Source organism: Zootoca vivipara, chromosome 2 (assembly GCF_965207765.1).
Source record: "Zootoca vivipara chromosome 2, rZooViv2.hap1.1, whole genome shotgun sequence".
Taxonomy (NCBI): domain Eukaryota; kingdom Metazoa; phylum Chordata; class Lepidosauria; order Squamata; family Lacertidae; genus Zootoca; species Zootoca vivipara.
In genome coordinates this window covers 92,957,977-92,979,044 of record NC_142584.1, presented here as the reverse complement: position 1 = coordinate 92,979,044, position 21,068 = coordinate 92,957,977, and the positions used below count along the sequence as shown (strand labels likewise).

General features: G+C 45.1%; 1 protein-coding gene across 1 annotated transcript in view; it reads left to right on the top strand.

Annotated features, from left to right (window-relative positions):
• The window catches only part of GXYLT2 (glucoside xylosyltransferase 2), a 37,383-nt gene that overhangs the window by 7,899 nt on the left and 8,416 nt on the right, over positions 1 to 21,068 (top strand). The window contains exons 2-6 of the mRNA XM_060271352.2: positions 10,930 to 11,122; positions 11,566 to 11,697; positions 16,728 to 16,979; positions 19,532 to 19,655; positions 20,622 to 20,794. Of these exons, the coding sequence (XP_060127335.2) occupies positions 10,930 to 11,122; positions 11,566 to 11,697; positions 16,728 to 16,979; positions 19,532 to 19,655; positions 20,622 to 20,794 (874 nt within the window). The remainder of the gene's footprint in view (positions 1 to 10,929; positions 11,123 to 11,565; positions 11,698 to 16,727; positions 16,980 to 19,531; positions 19,656 to 20,621; positions 20,795 to 21,068) is intronic.

Here is a 21,068-nt window from a genome sequence, read left to right as displayed (position 1 = left end):
GCATGCATAGGATTGTGCTGTATGTGTCTTCAACCTAACATTTCAGTGAGATTTAAGAAGATGAACATTATATAAAGCATAAGGATGCCACCTTGAATCAAGTCACCCTTAATCGCATGGTTACTGCTCGGCTGAAAGGTTTCTAGGGCTGCCTTTTGGCAGATACCATAAGAGCACTGTTTTGTCTGGATCTGGAATAGTTCGAGACTGACAGGAACCAAGCTGTGCTTAAGGACGGAGTGTGGTTTATCTAACCCTCCTGGCAAACAAAAACATTGCCTCATGCTTGGTCTCTTGCCACAGAGCACACACTAGGTGAAAATAATCTCACAGAGTTGCTGGCAGCGGTTGGTCCACCTGGGGGGCTGAAACAGCTTTTATGGCCCTTCCTGTTGCATATTTGGTGGCCAAGTATCAAAGTGATATTCTTAGGAAGTGCTCCTCCAGGTCTTTAAGCAACGTTGTTTGAAGTGCTTAACACACAACTGCTGTCTGTTGATTAGGCTAGCAGCCAGTTTGTATCTTAGGAGATACTGCCTAATAAAGATGCTCTTCAAAGCCTCGTTTGTGTAACTTAATTCTTACCCAACCACTATTCCCCCCCATTATTTTATAGTTTGTCTGCTCTACTTCATCTCCCAATATACACCAGTATAGGCTCTTGTTTATGGGATGCAATAAAAGGAGCACAAAACAATAACCAAATATTCCTGTTTATATAATTTTGCTGAGTTTCTCCTCCAAGGCTGTTCTTTGCTAGTTATGTCAGCTGGCATTCCAAAGGAGACTTAGCAGCCTGGTCTTAATCATGCTTATTCAGAAATCTCACTGAGGGCCAAACCACCTGTCCTTGTCTTTCTCCCCTCCCCATGCAGCACTAATGGAATATGAAGGGGGGTGAGGGGAGCGGAAATCTGAAAATGAACACAGAACCAAAATATTAAATTCTCCTTCCGCTGTGGCTGATGGTTGCTCCTGTTTCTTTTGGCTCCCTCTTATTAATTGCATTTTTATTGTGTATTGTCTTTTTAATGTTTCAAGCTGCCTTGTGAAAAAGCAGTCTTGTATTTACAAAATAAGATGCTCATACCCTCCCCCAGAGCACCCCTTCCATAGTCTTCATCCCACAGGGATGCTATTCAGAAGGAGAGCACCTAACCTGGTTCAGGTCTCCAGTGTCCATTGGAGTACCTAGGGGTTGACCACCTCCAGCGGCACAGGCCCAGTGGGGTGCAGAAAACGTGCCTCTCCACGCTGGCTAGGAGCCAGCTCACCCACACTCTTTCTAGGCCATTCCTCTGCAGCTCTGGGTGGCTGGGTGAGGTGTGCAGGCTCCTTTGAGTGTCTCAGCGGCAGAATCCGGTTATTGGCGTAGGCTGTCACAGTAGCCCTGCGGAGTCATCTGAGAATTACCAACTCCCTCGTGCTTCGGGTACTTACTTGGAAACAAGACATAGATGTGCAGAGAATGGAGGTTATTCCATAGGACAGAGCTTTCTAAACTTTTCATGTTAGTAAGTAAAACCTTTATTGGCATCAAACAAACTCACAGACAAAATAATAAGAGATTAAAACTGTCACTGTGGCAAACGCTGTGTTAGGAGAGAGAAGGGAATAATCCGCTATCCGCTCTCACGACAATGGGGCTTCTAATAATTCAGACGACTGCAGAGTACAGCGACGAGAAAATAGTAAATTAAGATATTGAGCCACCATCTTGGTGAGGGCCTGGTCCTTCCCCAGCAAAAGAAATTGTAAGATTTCCCGCTCTGGTCTCCTTCTGGGGATGCCGAGCCGGTCCAGGAATTGTTGACGAAGGTCGGCGTAAAGATTACAGTGAAAAACCATATGTAGAAGGCTTTCCACCTGAGGGTCATGACACAGACAGAACCTCTCGTCCTTCGCCCTGCCCGAGAATCTTCCCCACAGGAGGTTCGATGGATTTGCGTTGAACCTGGCCAACGAAAATGCCCTTCTTTCTTGTGGGTTCAGTAGGAAGTCAAGATAATTAGGTTTTGTTTCATGAGCCCACGGGAGGTGGAAAAGAAGGGGGGAACATGTTGTGCCTGCTGCCGCTATAAGATCCTGTCTCTCAATGTCCCACAACCTAGTTAAGACTGTGGCTTTGGCAGATTGTAAGGACATTGAGCGGAGGAATTCTACTGAAAGCCCCAGTTGCTGTACCTTCCTGTTGAAGTGTTGTATCCCTGGGGGGAGGAAGGTGTCCGAAAGCATTTCCTGGAGGAAGGGATCTCTGTCAAGGTCGAGGCAGATTTTTAGCCAGAATATAAGGAATCTTGCCCAGGCGACAGATTCCACCTTGTGTTGAGCTCCCTCTAAACATAAAACTGCATATGGGACGCATCTTGGAACAGAGAAAATCTTGTAGAGGAAGGCTGATTGTAAGTCGGCAGAAGCTCCTGACTGTAGAAAAATGAAGATGCCATATCTAGGTTATTACAGGAGTTTGCTAGTACAGAGCAGTTACTTGAGAAGCTTCGTTCTGTTTTAGAATGACCCCTAGGGTTAGAAAGTAAATGCCCTGAGATGAATCAAAGGACAATTGCTTTTAGACATCACGGAGTTGACCCGGAGAAAATCCATATTTAGACTAATTTAGGATAATTTTCCAGGTGTCTGAAAGCAGCTTTAAAAGATACATTTGAAAACAGGCTTTTATCTCCTTGTATTACGTATTGCATTGCCAAAGTAAAATAGAGAATTGTGCTCTTCTGCTGTATAGTTCATTGGGCATTGTGTAACTGAACATTTGATACCTACAATCCAAAGTGTTTCATCAGAGATTTATATAAATCATTTTGTACATACCCTGTGCAAACCATATAAGAATTATTTATACTGTAGGTATTTATTTTCTTGTGTTTGTTACTTGTGCACATATAGTGGCTGAGGTGAAACTTTTCATGTTGGTGACATACTTTTTAGACGTGCATCCCTTTGCGACACAGTAATTCAGTTTTACTTAGTGAACTAACCCCTTTCCAGCCTCGGGAAGAGCACGGGGAACGTTCATGTGACACACCTACACACTGCAGCCAACACACTAACGTGTCACAGCACACAGTTTGGAAAGCTCTGCCACAGGACTTACCTCTGTCCTACTTCTCAGGTGCTGAGTCAAAGCCAATTTAGCAAGCGGCTGAATGAACTCGTATGTTCATTTTAGTTTATTCCTCGTGTTAACCCCAAAGGCTTGTGGGTAGGTAACAGAGAACAGAAATCTTAAGATATCCCTTCTTAATTTAGCTTCAGCCTAATTAAAATAGTCAAAAGTGTAACAGATGTTAGGACCTGCAGGTTTCTACCTGGTTCTTTGCTTCCCAAACACCAGATGGAAGAAGAGGGCAACATCAATTTATCAAACAAACAAGCAAAAAAGTAGAAGGCCAGAAATAGTGCAGGCACAGCTCATTTATACATATATTATTATTATTATTTTAAAAAGCAAAGCTGATCTGTAAACAATATGATTTTTATACTGCTCTACAATAATGCAATTCTCACAGTGGTGAGTGGGAAAAAATACATTGAAGCTTGTTGGCATGTGCCTGTCTCAAGATACAACGGATTGCGCCTCTATGCACTGAATGCACCGAAGTGACCTCCCCAGGGTGCAAGATCCATGCGCCTCAGCCTCTCTGATGTGGTCCAAAGGAAAGCAGAACAATGCATTTGGCACCAGCTTGGCTGCAGGAGTTGCCAGAAGGAGGTGTGCAAAGCGTTATTCAACCGTCTTACGGACTCCTCCAGATCTGTGCAGGGTTTAGCCTTTTCTCCAAACACCCCAGAACAGTGAAACAAATAGTCTGCAACCTGAAATGCAGTCGTTTGGTGCCCAATTTTCCCCCATCAAAAGGGTTATCCTCTGTATCAAACCCGAGGGGGAAAGCATTGAGAGTGGTATTGCTCAGAGGGTAACATCATGTGGGCAGTGCAATTTAAATTGGAATGCAAAGTGCTGCAAACACAAAATAAACTCAGGTGTGGACAAGTCTCAATACTTCCTGCTTAACTCTTTGTTGTTTTGGTGACAAATTACATGCTTTGTTAATCATGCTTTCAAAAAAAAGTGTGCTTAGCCTTTTCACTTTTATTTTGAAACTAAAGCAGACCAGGGGGCCTAGTCCAATGCCATGCCCTCAGTCAGAGGCCTATACTTGGTTTCCCACCGTAAATCACTCCCCTCAGTGCTATTGTATTTGCCCTTGAAGGTGCTATTTGTGACATGTGTGTGTGCGTGTGTGTATGCGTGTGTGCCGTGGCCAGTAAATACTGTTTGTTGTGTTAGCAGCGGTTGCCAAACTTGGCCCTCCAGCTGTTTTTGGACTACCAACTCCCATCACCCCTAGCTAATAGGACCAGTGGCCAGGGATGATGGGAATTGTAGTCCCAAAACAGCTGGAGGGCCAAGTTTGGTCACCACTGTGTTAGAGGTACTGCTAGACTGTGGCAAGCGCATGTTAAATTTCAAAGTTGTTACTGTGTTTCGTAGTTGCTGAGGGGAGCCCTTAGTATTTTTGTGTGTGTGTCCTGGTGTGGTGAAGTGGGTTAGTTTTGTTTCTTATGAGATAGGCAGAGCGGCACTGGCTGCTTTGTGCTACATCTTTTGTAGAAGGCAGAGTTGAGAGCTGTGGCTATTTTGTTGTGGTATTTTGTAACTGCTGCATTTCGGCTTCATATAGATAGCCAAACAGATAGGCTTCTAATCGAACGATGTATTGTCCCATGTGTTGTAAACTGATTTCACAGTGTCTTAAAAGTCAGCAAATGTGTTTTACCTGCCAGTACAAAAGAGGGTGATTGCTCATCCTCTGGTTTTCAGCTGGTGGAACGCCCTACCGCAGGAGATCAGGGCCCTGCGGGATCTGACATCTTTCCACAGGGCCTGCAAGACGGAGTTTCTCCACCTGGACTTTGGGCTGGACTCAATCTAACCCCCCCCCTTCATTTATTTTTATTTTTTATGGAACCCCTTATATGGGATTTGTCTATAAATTTTCCCTCGGTTCTTTTGCTGGCCCATGTAGGACCAGCATGGATAGTTGGCCCCGGTGAATATTTGACATTTTCTCTCCTTATGGCTTTGATCTATAGGCTACCACTAAAATGAGGCTGCATTTTAAGCTGCATTTTAAACTGTATTCTAACTTATACATATTTTATATTTTAATCAACTGTTTTTTGTTTTGTTTTGCTTTTTTATGTTTTTACTGTATTTATATTTAGTGTTAGCCGCCCTGAGCCTGGTCTTGGCCGGGGAGGACAGGGTATAAATAAAAAAATTATTATTACTATATTTATTATTAAGTTCATTTTCAGTTGTTCTCAGTTTTGCCACACCTCAGTCAAGCTAGCTATACCAGAAGTCATGTTTTGGGGGGCATAAATTAAACCCATAACAGTTATTGGAACCTAATCTTAGCAACCTTTTCTGATCTTCCCTGGCTTAGCACCAAAGCTTGCCTTGCTAAAAAAAAATGAGGCGGTGGAGTGCTTGCACGCTGCCCTGCGAAGTCCTCTGAGGGTGAATTCCAGGGAATCCCCCTCCAGCCTACTCAGCCCTGACACAAGAAACATGGAGTGGCAAGAAAGGCGGCATTGTTGAGGCTGACAAAGGCAGCTTTGTGGGTGGAACAGCTTTGTCTTTGTCTTCTCTCTCCCATTATCTCTCCGGATCATCCTCTCTCTGCCCCTGTCCGCCACCCTCTGGTTTTACTCTCCAGCACTCCCAGTACTGTACCCCCCTCTGTTACAAGTCAGTTCCTTACAGCTTCTCTCCCATCCATCCCACTTCCCATTATCTTTCACAACCCATCTTCTTCTGTTTTAGGAGAAATGGCAAGCCTGGTGAAGTGTTGGTTGCTTTGTGCTTCACGGAAAGCTGCGCTGTTTGCAGCTGTGTGGGCATTTGTCGGGTTGCACTTTATGCGGTATTCCTTGTATTCTGTAATTTCTGCCTTTCAGTGCATTGTTGCACCGTGAATTGACTTTTCCTTGCTAGAATAAAATGATCATAGAGTCGTGGAATTGTTGAGATGGAAGGGACCCCAAGGGTCAAATAGTCCAATCCCTAGCATTGCAGGAATCTCAGCTAAAGCGTTCATGACAGATGGCCACCCAACCTCTGCTGAAAAACGTCCAAGGAAGGAGAGTCCACAACCTCCCAAGGGAGTCTGTTCAACTGTTGAACAGCTCTTACCATCATAAAGTTCTTCCTGAGGTTTAGTTGGAATCTCCTTTCTTGTAACTTGAAGCCATTGGTTCGAGCTCTACCCTCCAGAGCAGGAGAAAACAAGTTTGTTCCCCCTTCTATGTGACAGCCCTTGAGATATTTGAAGATGGCTGTCATATCTCCTCTCAGTCTCCTTTTTACCAGCCTAAACATACCCAATTCCCTCAACCTCATAAGGCTTCATTTCCAGGCCCCTGATCATCTTGGATGCTCTGCTCTGCATAAATTCCAGCTTGTCAATATCCTCCTTAAATTGTGGTGCCCAGAATTGGACACAGCATGGGCGTACCCAGGATCAAAACTGGGGGGGGGGCACACCAGCCACGCCTCTACCCCCAGCCACCCAATTGGCTGGCTGGCAATGACGTGGCCAGGATCCCCCCAGGAGGCATGGTCAGTGTCCACGCCCCCCAGAGGGAAAGGGGCCATTTTCCAGACATTGCTGAGGCAGCGCGCTTGTGCTTCTGCCTCGCCCGCTCCTTTACCGGCAGCGGTGACTAAAACGAGGCAGCAGCAACGAAGCTGCCTCCTTCGAGAGAAACCTGGACCTGGACCTGGGCTAACTTCAGCCCACACTACTTCAAGTCACAGCGAGCACAGCACAGAAAGTGCTGCCCCACAATGCTTCGCGGCACCTCATTTGCAAATTTGCAAATGAAGTGCCGCAGAGCATTGTGGGGCAGCACTTTCTGTGCTGTGCTCGCTGTGACTTGAAGTAGTGTGGGCTGAAGTTAGCCCAGGTCCAGGTTTCCCTCGACGGAGGCAGCTTCGCTGCCCCTGCTGCCGTTTCGCTTCAGCTGAGCAGGCTGAGGTGGAGCACAGCTGGCAGCATCGTGCTGTGCTCTCTCTTTTTTGCTTCTAGGGGGGGGCAGCTGCCCCCCCGCCCCGTGCTGTGCCTATGGGACACAGTATTCCAGGTGTGGTCCGACCAAGGCAGAATAGAGTGGTACTGTGACTTCCTTTGATCTAGACACTAAACTTCAGTTGATGCAGCCTAGAATAGCATTGGCTTTCCCCCCTGCTGCATCACACTGTGGACTCATGTTAAGCTTGTGGTCCACCAGGCTTATCACCTGTTGACTCCCGAAACTAGATCCTTTCCACATGTAAGAGTCCCGGTGCTTTCTCCATTAGTTGTTTAAAAGGAAGCAAAGCTCTACAACCCCCAGCCCTGGCAAGCCTTCAGGGCTTAAGTTGGCTCCAATGCCAGCTCTGTGGCACCAGACCCAAAGAACCTGCGGCCAGGAAGATGCGAAACCCCCTTTCTACCTTCTAGTCCTTCAGAAGCAGAAGGAAGCACATTTCCACTCTGGGAAGATGCCAGGGATAGTTTCTCTGCGATGCGCATAGTTATTTTATTCCAGACTAGACCAAACTAAACACTATGTTGAGTCCCTTAAAAATAAAAATGCAAATAGCATCAGTGGGTGTGGGAGTGCAGGTAATTTTCAGTATCCCAGCAGGTGGAAAGGGGGAAATTATTTATTACATTTTATTACCAACCTTATATCCTAAGGTCCTAGGATGAGTTACAACAATTAAAACACAGCAGTACACAAAAACATTTTAAGGTAACTTAAAATTACAGGGGGAAAAGGTGGATCCGAAAAATTAACGTAGATGATTTAACCCTTTCTTCCCTGATGCAGCCTATTGAGATCAGTGCCGGTTTTTCTTTCCCAGCAATTCCAGGAGTTCATTGTGCTAGGATGCCACCTTTGATTATTCAAGGCTATGCATAGTGTTAGTGTCCGTGCTTAAGGGCTACATTGGTGGCACGAAAACACTCTTAACATCGCAACATCAAGGTAATGAACAGCTGGGGTTTTCTACCTGCTTCGATTGTAGCACGCAGGGGCGAGCTATATCAAAGCTTTCATTTTCTCTGTACAGCTTGATTTAATGATGCAATTAAGAGTAAGAATAGGAGAAGTAGGCAAAAAGCAGTGCCATAAGAAAGGGGAAGGAGCACAAACTATGCAAGCAGCCAATTATGCACTTTAATAATTCAGCGGGTTTTGCACTAATTGGCTGGAAAGTAAATACTATTTGCATAAGTGTAGTGTGCCATTATTTATCCACTGCAAGAAATTGAGCTTTAATTAAGACAAAAGCCCGTGGACTTTTCAGCAATTAATGAAATATATTGCGTTCTTGAACCAGTCAGGTACCAAACGCTTGTGTCCCTTAAGGCGCGAGAAGATTTATGTTGCAATACAGAGCAGCAGCTATTGCATGCAGACTTCATTTTAGTTTTGGTGGGGGGGAGAAGGGGGGGATCCATTCCGCTTACAAATGAAGTACCCTAGTTGCAGGACTGTTTATATCCTTGCACCAAGGGAGCCATGATTCTGTGTTGAGAATAAGTTGTTCAGATGGATGATGTTGTTTTGCATAACATAGTTCCAGAGAGCATGATCGCTCTTTGCAGTTCCACGTAATTTTGAATTTTGGAGAAAATGGTGGTGTGGAGCAGGAGGAAGCATTTGTAAGTAGCAGAGAGGTGACAGAGAGGGTATGAGGGGGGGGGAGTGTGATAGAAAGCCATGGAAGAAGTAGCTATGCTGGGCATATTAGAAACCCTGTCTTCTGAACACTGAGGCCTTCGGTTTACATTCACTTTGTTTTAGGGGTAGTTTCTTAAGAGTTCCCACATTCTCTTTTTGTACATTGCATCTCTTCTTTCTTCCCCTCTTGCCCACTTACAGGCTGCTCCCATTACAGGGATGGTTTTATCTCAGCCGCTCAGTCATTTGTCACATCTTGTTATTCACGAGTAAACGATGGGTAGCTAATCTGTGGAGCGAGCAAGTACAGTAGTAATTTTGAGAGCTAGGCAGTTGGCAGAATGAGGATTGGAGTGAACAAATGACTACTATTTAGGCATAGGGAATCAAATACAGTGGTGCCTCGCAAGACGAAATTAATTCATTCCGCAAGTCGCTTCGTCTTGCGATAATTTCGTCTCGCGAAGTGCGGATTGGCGCGGCGAAAACAAAAAAAACCACAAAAAAATCCGTCTTGCAAAGCGCGGCCATAGAAAATTTCGTCTTGCGAGTCACCAAACACATCGCAAAATGCTTTCGTCTTGCGAGTTTTTCGTTGCGCAAGGCATTCGTTTTGCGAGGTACCACTGTAAGTAGGATGCAAGTCAGAAAGGTTCCATTGGGAGTAAGCATGGACCAATGGTACCAAATAGTATGGGAAACAGTCATATTAGAAAAACTAACCAATAAACTGAAACTGACACAGGGACAAATGGAAGAAGAAGAAGAGGAGGAGGAGGAGTTTGGATTTGATATCCCGCTTTATCACTACCCGAAGGAGTCTCAAAGGGCTAACATTCTCCTTTCCCATCCTCCTCCACAACAAACACTCTGTGAGGTGAGTGGGGCTGAGAGACTTCAGAGAAGTGTGACTAGCCCAAGGTCACCCAGCAGCTGCATGTGGAGGAGCGGAGACGCGAACCCAGTTCCCCAGATTACGAGTCTACCGCTCTTAACCACTACACCACACTGACTCTCAGGTGAAGGCGCTTTCACCCTGGTATGGCTCCTTTTTTCACGTATCACAGCCCAACAAGACAATGACAAGAATCCACCAACAGCATACAAATCAATAGGGCTAACCTGGTTCAAAAACACCCACCCACCCCACTCACATATGAAAACACAGTTCACCACAGCCAATCACAAACAAACAACCACACCCTAGGCCCACCCCAACCTCTCTCACCACCAAAGGAACACAAGCAAATAGCAAAGAGAACCTGCACAAGCGACGCTGACACAAAACCCCACACATACATTAAGTAAAATAGAAACATCGCCACTCGACCCCACCCCCACCCACCATGGCCCCCTCCACCTCTTCCCCCCTTTTCTTCCTAATGTAACTCTAATGTCTCAACAAATGAAACTGATCTGTAGAAAATGTAACTTGAAAAAGGAGGCATTGCACAAACTTTTGTAAACCAATAAATCTTTAATAAAAAATACGTTGTTTTTTTTTAAAAGAAAGGTTCCAGTGTTTTTGTGTTACGTCCTCCTCCTCCTCTCATGGTTGCAGGAGTCACTCAGCAAAGAGCTCCGGAAATTCACTCCAAAATCTCCTAGAAACTTGTGCCTGCACGTTTGCAAGCGTATCTCTGCAATCAGAAAGGGCTGCTGACCAGATGTGAGAGTCCATTCAACATTTGGCACCGGTGACGATGCTTCCTGTAACATTTGAAGCCACTCAGGCTCTTACTTGACAGCCAGAGTTACATTTCTGAATTTGCTATTTGAACCTGAAACTAAAACCAAGCTATACATAAGGAAACAATTGTGATGGTGGAAGGTAATAAAGGAAAGCTTTAGGCACCTTAAAACTGCTTAGGTAACATGATTAAAATTACCCTGGCAAGCTCTTCGGATCCAGTCTAAGATCACAACTGCCTTGGAAAGTGGTGGACACTCCTTCCTTGGATGTTTTTAAGCAGAGGTTGGGTGGCCCTCGGTCATGGATACTTTAGTTGAGATTCCTGCATTGCAGGGGGTTGGACTAGATGAGCCTCGGGGTCCCTTCCAACTCTACAGTTCTCTGATTCTTTTTTATATTCATAGTATTGTGCTTATTTAATATAAAACCTCCAAAGATGATGATTTTTGTCTCACTTTAAATGTATATATTTTTAGGAGACCAAAGGACCAGAAGCATTCTGCAGCCTCGCTCTCATCTCCACAGTGGATGCATCTTGCGGTTGTAGCATGTGGTGACCGGCTGGAAGAAACTCTCGTCATGCTGAAATCAGCAGTTCTCTTTAGCTACAGGAAACTCAAATTTCACATCTTTGCTGAGGATTCCCTGAAACCCGAATTTGAGAGGAAAGTGAGTCCCCTGCACTATTTTCTTTCTTTCTTTCTTTCTTTCTTTCTTTCTTTCTTTCTTTCTTTCTTTCTTTCTTTCTTTCTTTCTTTCTCCCTCTCCCTCTCCCTCTCCCTCTCCCTCTCCCTCTCCCTCTCCCTCTCCCTCTCCCTCTCCCTCTCCCTCTCCCTCTCCCTCTCCCTCTCCCTCCCTCTCTTTCTTTTTAAAGAAACACCAACCAAATCTAGATCTTTGATTATAAGCTTGCAGATTCACTTGGAAATGCTCTGACAGCCACAAGTTAATGAGCGGATAAACTCTCTTTCTAGTAGTAAGCCCTCAATAGAGCTCTGCCTGAGTAAGAGCTTTGTTTTAATTTGTTTGACTTTGTAGCAGCAATAGCATTTCCCACCAAAACAGCCTCCCAGGAATTCTAATCCCCTCACTTTCCCCCTTGTGCTTTTCAGCTACAGGAATGGCCCCCTTCGTACACAAAGAAGTTTGAATATAATGTCTACCCAATCGCCTTTTCAGTGGGAAATGCTCAGGAATGGAAAAAATTATTCAAGCCATGTGCTGCCCAGCGGCTCTTTCTCCCGGTAAGGCACTTGGGGGGAAGGTCACCACCCTGGCCCCACTTACCTAGGAGTAAGCCACGTCAAATTCAGTGGGACTATCTTCTGAGTAGACGTGCTGAGGACTGCAAACTGCATTGGCCTTAGAAATGTTGAGAAATGTCCCTCGCGCACAAATTGAAACGGTCTGTTTGCTTGCGGACCTGTCAAACAGCTCCTCCTCTCCCACCCGTCTTTCCAAAAGCCCAACAAGGTGCCAGTCTCAGTGATGTTTTGTTTTATATTGGGGAGCACTTTAAAAGCCCCCCTTCTTAAGGCCCTGGCAGGTGAGGGTTTTGCTCCAATCCAACCCCCCATCCAAGCCTGCTGCGAGTGACCGGTGCTTCCTTCCCAGTTAATGCTTATTTGTGCTCAGTGTTCAGGTTTTTAACATCATGGCCCTAGCACACACCTGCTGTTTACTGGTGCATGCAGAGAAGCAGACAGCAGGCAAGACTGAGGCGCTTTCAGCTGTAGCAGGGCTGGGTCAGAGGGTGACAAGCAAGCTGGCAGTAGCCAAAAGACCACCTCCTTCCCATACTTGCAAGGGTTCCATATATGGGCAAACTCAAAAAAACTCAGACCCAGGGGATTCTGAAGCTCGTGTCAGGTCCCCGGGGATGCTCTTGCAAGATCTCACAGGACCTTCTGAGATCTTGCGGGAGCATCCCAGACTTGGCATGTTGAGAGGGCCTTGCTTGCCAAGCAAGGTGGAGAGCTTAAAAGCTCCTTTTTTTACACTGAGTTTTTTTGGAGCAAAAAGAACTTTTAAGCTCTCCGCCTTCCTTGCATTTAATTTGCAGTTTTTTCAGTCAGCGGCCCTCAACCATGTACAATTGAAATTGTGCAAGTTAAATGTGCATAAAGCATGATCGCACTGTATTTTCGGGAGCCACCCTATATTTTTGTGATTGAATTTTTAATTGCAAGTTTCGAAACTGCATTTTAAATTGTGGAAACCTGCCCTGGTCCCTTAGGGCGAAATAGTTGTAACAATAGCTAGTCTCTTAACAGTGCTAGCCTGATGTAAAGATCTGGGACCACACATCATAGGAACCGGAGCCAAGACTTAAGGCTAAGTGGCAAGGACCTAGGCCAGAGAGCACATAACCCAGGCTGTTCTTTCCTCCAGCACTGATCTAAAACCTACTGTGATCTGAAACACTCTGTTGTTGAACAAAGCACTGCTGTGCTTCTGAGGCCATGCACTCTAGCAAGATTGGCATGACCCCTGCTGTCTCTGGGATTGATGTGCGGCGAATATTTGACACCTAGAAAAATGTTGTACAGTGTGTTCAGAGTATGTATTTGGAAGCTTCCAGTTGGAGCAGAGGTTTCTGTCTTCTTCCTCTCTTTAATCCATCTGAGCCGGCTTCTTAGCCCCATGTGCACACATCAAGGCAAAACAAAGATGAGTAAAGGCCAAACAGCATTCTTTTTAATCTGGCCAGTTCTGATGTTGCTGCTTGCTACACTTATTTGGACTTGCCTTGTCCAGCTTTGCTCTGCTGCTGAGTTTCTTTGGGCCTTCTTTTAAAAAAAAATATGTATGGAAAACAGATGCTCCACCACTGAGCTACAACTCTTCTGCACAGCCTTAAGTTTAACCTAAAACTATTGTGACAAACCTGCAAATTCTCTACCTTGCTAGCAGGCAGATGCTCCAACTTCTCATTAGGCATAGCAAGCACGCAGCAGCAGCAGTTTTACATGTGATTCCTGCCCGAGCATACAAAGAACATCATGAAGTTATTAACTAACTTCCTCACTGCATAACCTGGAACTGGAGCCTTATCAAGAAACACCACCTGGGAAGACTTGTAGACAGCACCGGTCGTTCCCAGGATGTATCTCAAGAGAACCAGCTGGCTCATATGTACTATAGAGAGCAAAAAGGTCCCAGAATGTTGGCATTCTGCAACCAGAGATGTTTTCTTCGAAGAACCGCAGCATCAAATTACAGTTTCAGCCCATGTCCTTGCTGCTTGTTGCTTGTTTCAAGGAACAGTTCCCTAGTTTTGAAATAATAGTGTTAGTTGCCAGTCAATAAAAAGCACAGTTTGTTTCTCTCCATTCCTCCAGTATACTGTAATAAGTACTGTGTTTTCTGACAGACATAATATGTTATTTTCTCACAACATAGCCCTTATTTTGGAGTTCTTCAAGTGGCAACCCTATCACCAGCCCATAGCTATCATATGTAAAGATGGGAGCAAGTTTTGGTCATGTCTGCCTTTTAAGCAACAAATAGTTCTCTGTCACAGACTGGTTGCCAGTGCGTGGAGTTAAAAGGGGGGGTGTGTCCTCTGCTTATAGCAGCTTTGTGACAGGGGAAATATGCTTTCTTCTATCCCCACAGCACTGCAACAGGGCAAGTCACAGCTACTGACCATCTCCCATCATAAATCTGCTAAAGGCATACCCTAAAGGCTTACCCTCTGACCAGGAGCCAGGAACCCGTGTCACAGGACTGTTTTAATTTTAGCAAAACCTAATTATCTCAGAGTTTCTTAGCTCTTGCTTGGCCAAATCTTTGATTAACTGGATCTCATCCAAGGAAGAGTTGGGCCATTCTAGGAGGAGTTTCCCTTAATAAACCCATGCTAAAACACCTTTCCCTAGATTGCCAAGCCTTAAAGTTCATCCAACGATATTTGGCTAGCCTCAAATGTTGGTGCATTTAAAACAGGGCAGGGAATGGTGATACTGTATTGGGAGAGGCCATGATAAATGGCAGTCGTGACTTTGCTAGAAGTTTTCTAGATTCTGCTGCAACAATACATATGTGTTGGAGAGACTGGAAAGAATATGTGCAAAATTATGAAGGTGCGGGGAAAGCTGTGAAAGAAGCGCAATTTGTAGTCATAATTGTGCGGCAGAGGTGACATCATTGTCATAAGTGGAGTAAAGCACATTGTCTTAATTGAAGCTTTTCAATTACAGTGTCTCCTGTATAGAACGCTAACTTACTCTACCAGTTGTGGAGCATGTGCCGCAGATCAAAAACAAAGCCAAAGATAAAGCAAAGTTTTTAAAAAAACTAAAAATGCCTCTCCATAACCATTAAATAGGCTGGAATATTTTCTCCAGAATAGGTTGTCTAAATTATTTATTGATGCATTCCAATATGCTATATCAGGGGTGTCCAACCAGTGGATCGCGATCCTGGTAAATCGCTGGATCCTTATCGTGTACAAAAAGCTATGGAGAAAAGCTTAAAAACTCTGTGCAATCTTCCCCCCCCCCAAAAAAAACTCAACCACTCTGGGCACTTCTCTCCTAAAAAAAGCTCAGCAACTCTGGGCAATCCACCTACCCTACACATGCTCCTCCTCCCTCCAATGACTATGGTTAGGTCACTGCCTATTTTTTCATACTGGGAGTAGATTGCAGTCTCTTGGGAGTTGGACCTTCCTGGTCTATAACTTCCAATAAAACAGATATTAATTTTATTTAAGAGCCAAAGTACTGATTACTTTTTTTTGTTTGTTTATTCCAACCCTTTTCTTTCTGCCCAGCCCCCACTTTCATGCTTGGAAGCTTTGGGCAATAATATCTTGAGCACCTAATTGCAGAAGTGGAAAATTGCTCTTATTAAATTTGAAATTCAAATACTGAGACCTCAAGGGTAATCTAATGACAATCAAGGCTTTTCCTCTACTGAATATGTCCCATGAGTGTCAAAGTAAATGCGGGCACACACTTTGAGACATGCTATTTTTATACCAATTTAAAAGCGCACGGGTTTGTGATATGTCACATTCTCTTCTTCCAAGGTGGTATACATGGTACATCCACTCTCCCCATTGCAGGTCTGGGGAAGAGTGGGAGACTTCCCCAATGCATTGCATAGAGTGGGAATTTCAACCACGGTTTCTTCCCACACCTGAGCCATTCTGCTGGCCATCGAATAAGAGTTTTGTGGGAAAGAAGGCAAAAAAAGGGAGGGATTTTCTGCATCCTTAGAAGAGAAGGAAAGTAAGATGGGGACGGGACTACTGTGCTGCTTTTGAAGAAATATTGAAACCTACCTACACAAGTGGTTTTTTTTTAATAATGCAATTACTGAAATTATGAATGGATACGTACAGAACCAAGTGTCCACAAGAGGGCACACTGTGAACAAGAATCAACAGCCTGATTGTTATTATCCCTTTCGATATATCCAGGTAACTCGCGCATCAATCTTATCTCTCATTTCCAGCACTTTGAAAGTTACTTTGAAAACCCACTGCCAGTCAGAGTAGACAGAGCTGGGTAGATGGACCAGAGTTCTGAATATGTTCAAATAATTATCTTTTTTTTGCTACCGGTAATTCTACATTCAGACCACACAGTGGATTCTGGCCATTTAGCAAAGTTCTTTTTCAGAGTAATTCATGTGATCAGGCAAGCGATGGCAATTATCAGAAGGGCAGCCTGAAAATATGAAAATCTTTATCACATTGTGCCTCTCCACAGGGTGGTCTTTTCCTTGCCTGAAATGAGGACCACCATTTAATAACCCACTGCCCAGCCAAGCTGTTACCTGGTTCTATGAGTTGGCCCCATCCTCTCTCAGTACAAACTTAAACTAGTCTTGTCCTTTTAGTAAAACATATTTTGTTGCTTATATTGATTTTGTTGCTATGAAGCTTCATGGTGTGAGATTTACTTCTATTATTTCCTGTTAGTTGTTTTTAAAACCAAACTATAAGACAGAAATGCTTCAAATGAAAACCAAGAAACGTTCCCTGTGGCAAACCCCTCATTCCATCAGCTTCTCATGCTCCCTAATTCTCTTGAGTGCCAGAACATAGTAGTTGGCTCAGTTCACCCAGTTGACCCTGAGGAGCTTATTTATATTGAATGTCTCTATACCGAGCAGGAATTTGGATCAAAATGGTGTGTTCTTTTGTGTCTTGCATGTATACACAGAGTGAGTGAGTTCTTGGCCTGTAATCTGTCTTTTTTGGCCTTCCTGACTTTGATGTGTATTTGTTTTTCCCTACACCCTTTACCTTCCAACCCCAAAGACCATTTTAAAAGATGTAGATTCCCTTCTATATGTGGACACAGATGTCCTATTTTTGCGACCCATTGATGACATCTGGGGCTTCCTGAGAGCATTCAATTCCACCCAGCTGGCTGCCATGGCTCCAGAACACGAAATACCAAAGATTGGCTGGTACAGTCGGTTTGCTCGCCACCCATATTACGGAGTGACTGGGGTAAATTCTGGAGTCATGCTGATGAATTTAACCCGTATTAGGAATGCCCAGTTCAAGGTAAGAATGGCTTTTGATTTTGTTTCAGGGGCGTAGCCAGGATGAAAATCAGGGGGGCAAGGGGCGGGGGCAAGGGGCGGGGGAGGGGCCACAGCGGGGCAAGGAAAGCTCCCTTCTCCCTTGCCAGCTTTCCCTCCTCCCGCCCCGGCGATCGCGGAGGGGGAGGAGGGGATCGCAGCAGCCCGATTTCGGGCTGCTCCGACTCCCTCCTCCCCCGCCTCGAACGGCAGGGGTGAGGGGGCGCCAGGATCAGCCCAAAATTGGGCTGCTCCGATCCCCTCCTCCCCCTCTGCAATCGCCGGGGCAGGTGGAGGGAAAGCCCCAGAGCCGTGCAAAGCGGTTGCCTGGATTTCCCTCCGCCCGCCCCACAGCCAGCCGGCTAGAAGGGACGTCTCCCTTCTCCCTTGCTGGCTGTGGGGCGGGCAGAGGGAAAGCCAGCCAAACGCTTTGCGCGGCTCTGGGGCTTTCCCTCCACCCGCCCCACAGCCAGCCAGGGAGAAGGGAGACGGCACCGGGCAGGCAGCAGGGCAGGCTGGCCAGCGGCCCTGCTTCTAGGGGGGGCAATTGCCCCCTCCTGCCCCCCTGCCTACGCCCATGTTTTGTTCGTTTGTTTTGTTTCGGAAACACTTTTCTCTCCCACCTCAGCTGGGGATTGGTTTCCACTCCTGCGTGTATAAAACTTCCTCATGGTTTTATATACAGTGGTACCTCGGTTTATGAACACAATTGGTTCCAGAAGTCTGTTCATAAACTGAAGCGTTCATAAACTGAAGCAAACTTTCCCATTGAAAGTAATGGAAAGTGAATTAATCTGTTCCAGATGGGTCCGCGGTGTTCATAAACCGAAAATTCGTAAACCAAGGTGTTCGTAAACCGAGGTTCCACTGTAAATGATTTCCCACAGACTGAAAAACTAGCTTGGACTGTTGTTTTCCGAGGAATGTGCCTTGACTGACAGAATCAGTCCACTGGCTTCTCAAATTGGCCCAGAGTAGCATAGCCAAATGATAGTTAACTCGAGAGGCTTGTCACTGTAGGTCTTCAAATGCTGTCACACTGAGGACATCATTTTGTCACTACTGCTGGTGCATTTCACATCTTCCGTTCCACCGGATTAAGAATGAGCAGTATCCAATTAAATCGTTGCGTGCGTGGTGAGCGCGCCACCGAAATTCCTCTCCGTCTGCTCCCTTCTGCACCTCACCCTCCAAATCTAATCTAGGGTTCCCCAAACCTCTGGGGCAGTTTTGGGCACAGTGCAGTGGGAGAGGGAGGAAGTCACAGTCTTTGAAGTCATTCCATGTGTGCAATGATTTAATTGCATACAACTGCATATTCTTCAGGCAATGTTCCTGCCAATTATTGAGTACCATCATCTCAGAGGACTTCAGGTTTCATTCATGGATGCAAACCTTCCCCCAAAAGATTGTATAACCTTCAGATGAGACCTTAGTACTGGGGATCATAGGAACCTGCTGTTTGTCCATCCGCATCAACTAGGGAACAGACTCCCTTGGAAAAGTAATGGACTCTCCTTCCTTGGAGGTTTTAAAGCATAGGTTGGGTGGCCATCTGTCAAGGCAGCTTTAGCTGAGATTCCTGCATTGCAGGGGCTTTAACTAGATGACCCTTCCAACTTTACACTTCTAAGTGCAGTATTTGCTCAGACTGGCAGTGACATTTCATAACACCCCCTGTTAGGGTTGCCAAACTCAATAGAGGACAGGACTTCTGTGCCTTTAATTGCCCTGCTCTCTTTTGAGTCTGGAAACCTTAAAGAGAAACCAGCAGACCCTTTGCTTGGAAATTAAACAAAGGGTCTGCCGGTTTCTCTTTAAGGTTTCCAGACTCAAAAGAGAGCAGGGCAATTAAAGGCACAGAAGACCTGTCCACTATTGAGTCTGGCGACCCTACCCCCTGTTCAGTTCTTTCAACTGGAGATGCGAGATTGAATCTAGCCCTTCATGAAAAGTACATGTTTTGCCACTGAGCTATGGCATCTTCCTGTAAAAGTGTTAAAGCTACAGTAAAATAGCAGAGCTGCTCTGGAGGCTTTTTCCAGCACCCAGTAGGGACCACCAGCTGACCCTCTCTGGCTATGAGCCAACTTTCTTCTCTAGGAAATGGTAAAGTAAATGGAAGGGCTCATGTGAATGTTGACATAATAAGAGTGAGCAAGTGTTCAAGCTATGTTGCTTCACGTTTTCTTTAATTGCATGCATGTAAATCATGATACCACTTGGGGCACAGAAAAAGGAGGATAGAACCCATGCTTCTGAGCGCTTTTGGATTTGATGGCCTTTCAGGGTCAGCCAAATGAATGGTCAGTTGAGGATACAGAATCACCTTATCTGAAGGTAGAGCTTGCATGCTGGCAGTCGACACGGTTCCCCTTCGCTGGCTCCCTGTTCCGGCATGCAGAGCAGTTCTTCCTTTCTGTTCTGTTCGGTTCCAGGAACGCTGAGAAAGGTTGCTGCTCAGAGCTGCTACTCCTGCTGTGATTTCTGCTGGTTTCTACTTTTCTTTCTTTATCGTTTATTCCTGCCTTTCAGAACAGCATGATACCAACAGGCTTGACATGGGAGGAGATGTTGTACCCTTTATACCAAAAGTACAAAAACTACATAACTTGGGGAGACCAGGACTTGCTCAACATCATATTTTACTTTAATCCAGGTACACGATGCACAGACTATATATTATAGGCATGTGTAGATATATGATGATGATGATGTCTCATTGGAATATGTGACAGGGTGGTGTATAGACTCTGCCTCATTGGCCTGTGCTACCAATCCTGCAGATGAGAACAGGTTGTGATTGTTTTATTGACGGAAAGTGATAGACAAACACTTGCATTAAATAAATAATTTCCCCTCACCCACTTCATGCAATTTGCATGGTAGCTATAACCGTGCCGCGAGCTGTTAGCTGTTGCGTGGCTCGAGCCCAAAGGCAAAATATTGCCATGGTACTATAGAGAAATGGAGGGCCCTGGAATGACCATCTTGCTGTGTGAGTAGGGCCAGGAACTGATTGCTAACCACACATATTTACTACAGTGAGTAAATGGCTGGCTTCTTAAAATCTGCATGTGTGGAATAGATTTGGACAAATTAGCCCATCTCCCTGATTCGCATAGGTTTGGGGCTCATGTTGTTGATTCCCCTTTCCCTCTGTCACAGACTCAAGGAGGTGGCTTCCGATTTCACCAATCTTCCATTACCTGCTATGTTTGAGCCAAGAACTGTGATTAGTGTTAACTATGGTTTAGAGCTGGGGTCGGTAACAAGTACGGTTTAGTGTTGCATCCAAATGCAGCCATGGACTCTTCCACATGCTTACTATTCATGTCATAAAGTATTTTCTCATCTGTTACTCCACAGGCCCTAGAAAATTTCCAAATTCTGCCATGCCTTCTGTTCCTCCTCTCTGCAAAACCCCTCACTCCATATTATGTAACCAGGGAAAAATTGTATTGGAAAAGCAGACACATGATTCGTTTCCAAATTGTGTAGCTTTCCTTATTTCAGAATTTCTGATAACATTTTGAAGGTTTTGTGTTTAGTGCCAAATTCTAGATGTTGATTAATAATTGTTGTCATTCCCCCCCCCCATTTTTGCTCAAATTGGGCTTCCTAGAGTGTCTCTATCTGTTTCCTTGCCAATGGAACTATCGACCGGATCATTGCATGTATGGCAGTAACTGTAAAGGAGCAGAGGAAGAAGGTGTTTCTATTCTCCATGGGAACAGAGGTGTCTACCACGATGACAAACAGCCTACTTTCAAAGCACTCTATGAAGTGATACGTGATGTAAGTGTTGCCCCGCCCAGGGAGACAGTCTCATGCCATGTTTTCACATGTGATATGGTGCATCTAGTTGAATTACCTTATGCCATGCATTTCTGTTTTCATGCAAAGAGCTCAAAGCAGCATAAATGGTTTCTTCCCCCACTATTATAGCCTCAGAACAAACCCTGTGTGATGGGCTGTTTTCACAGCAGGCAGTTCATTGTGTAATAGCAACACTTTATTTTTTTTATTTTTTAGGGTACTTGGTTAAACATCATTAACAAAGCATCTTTGT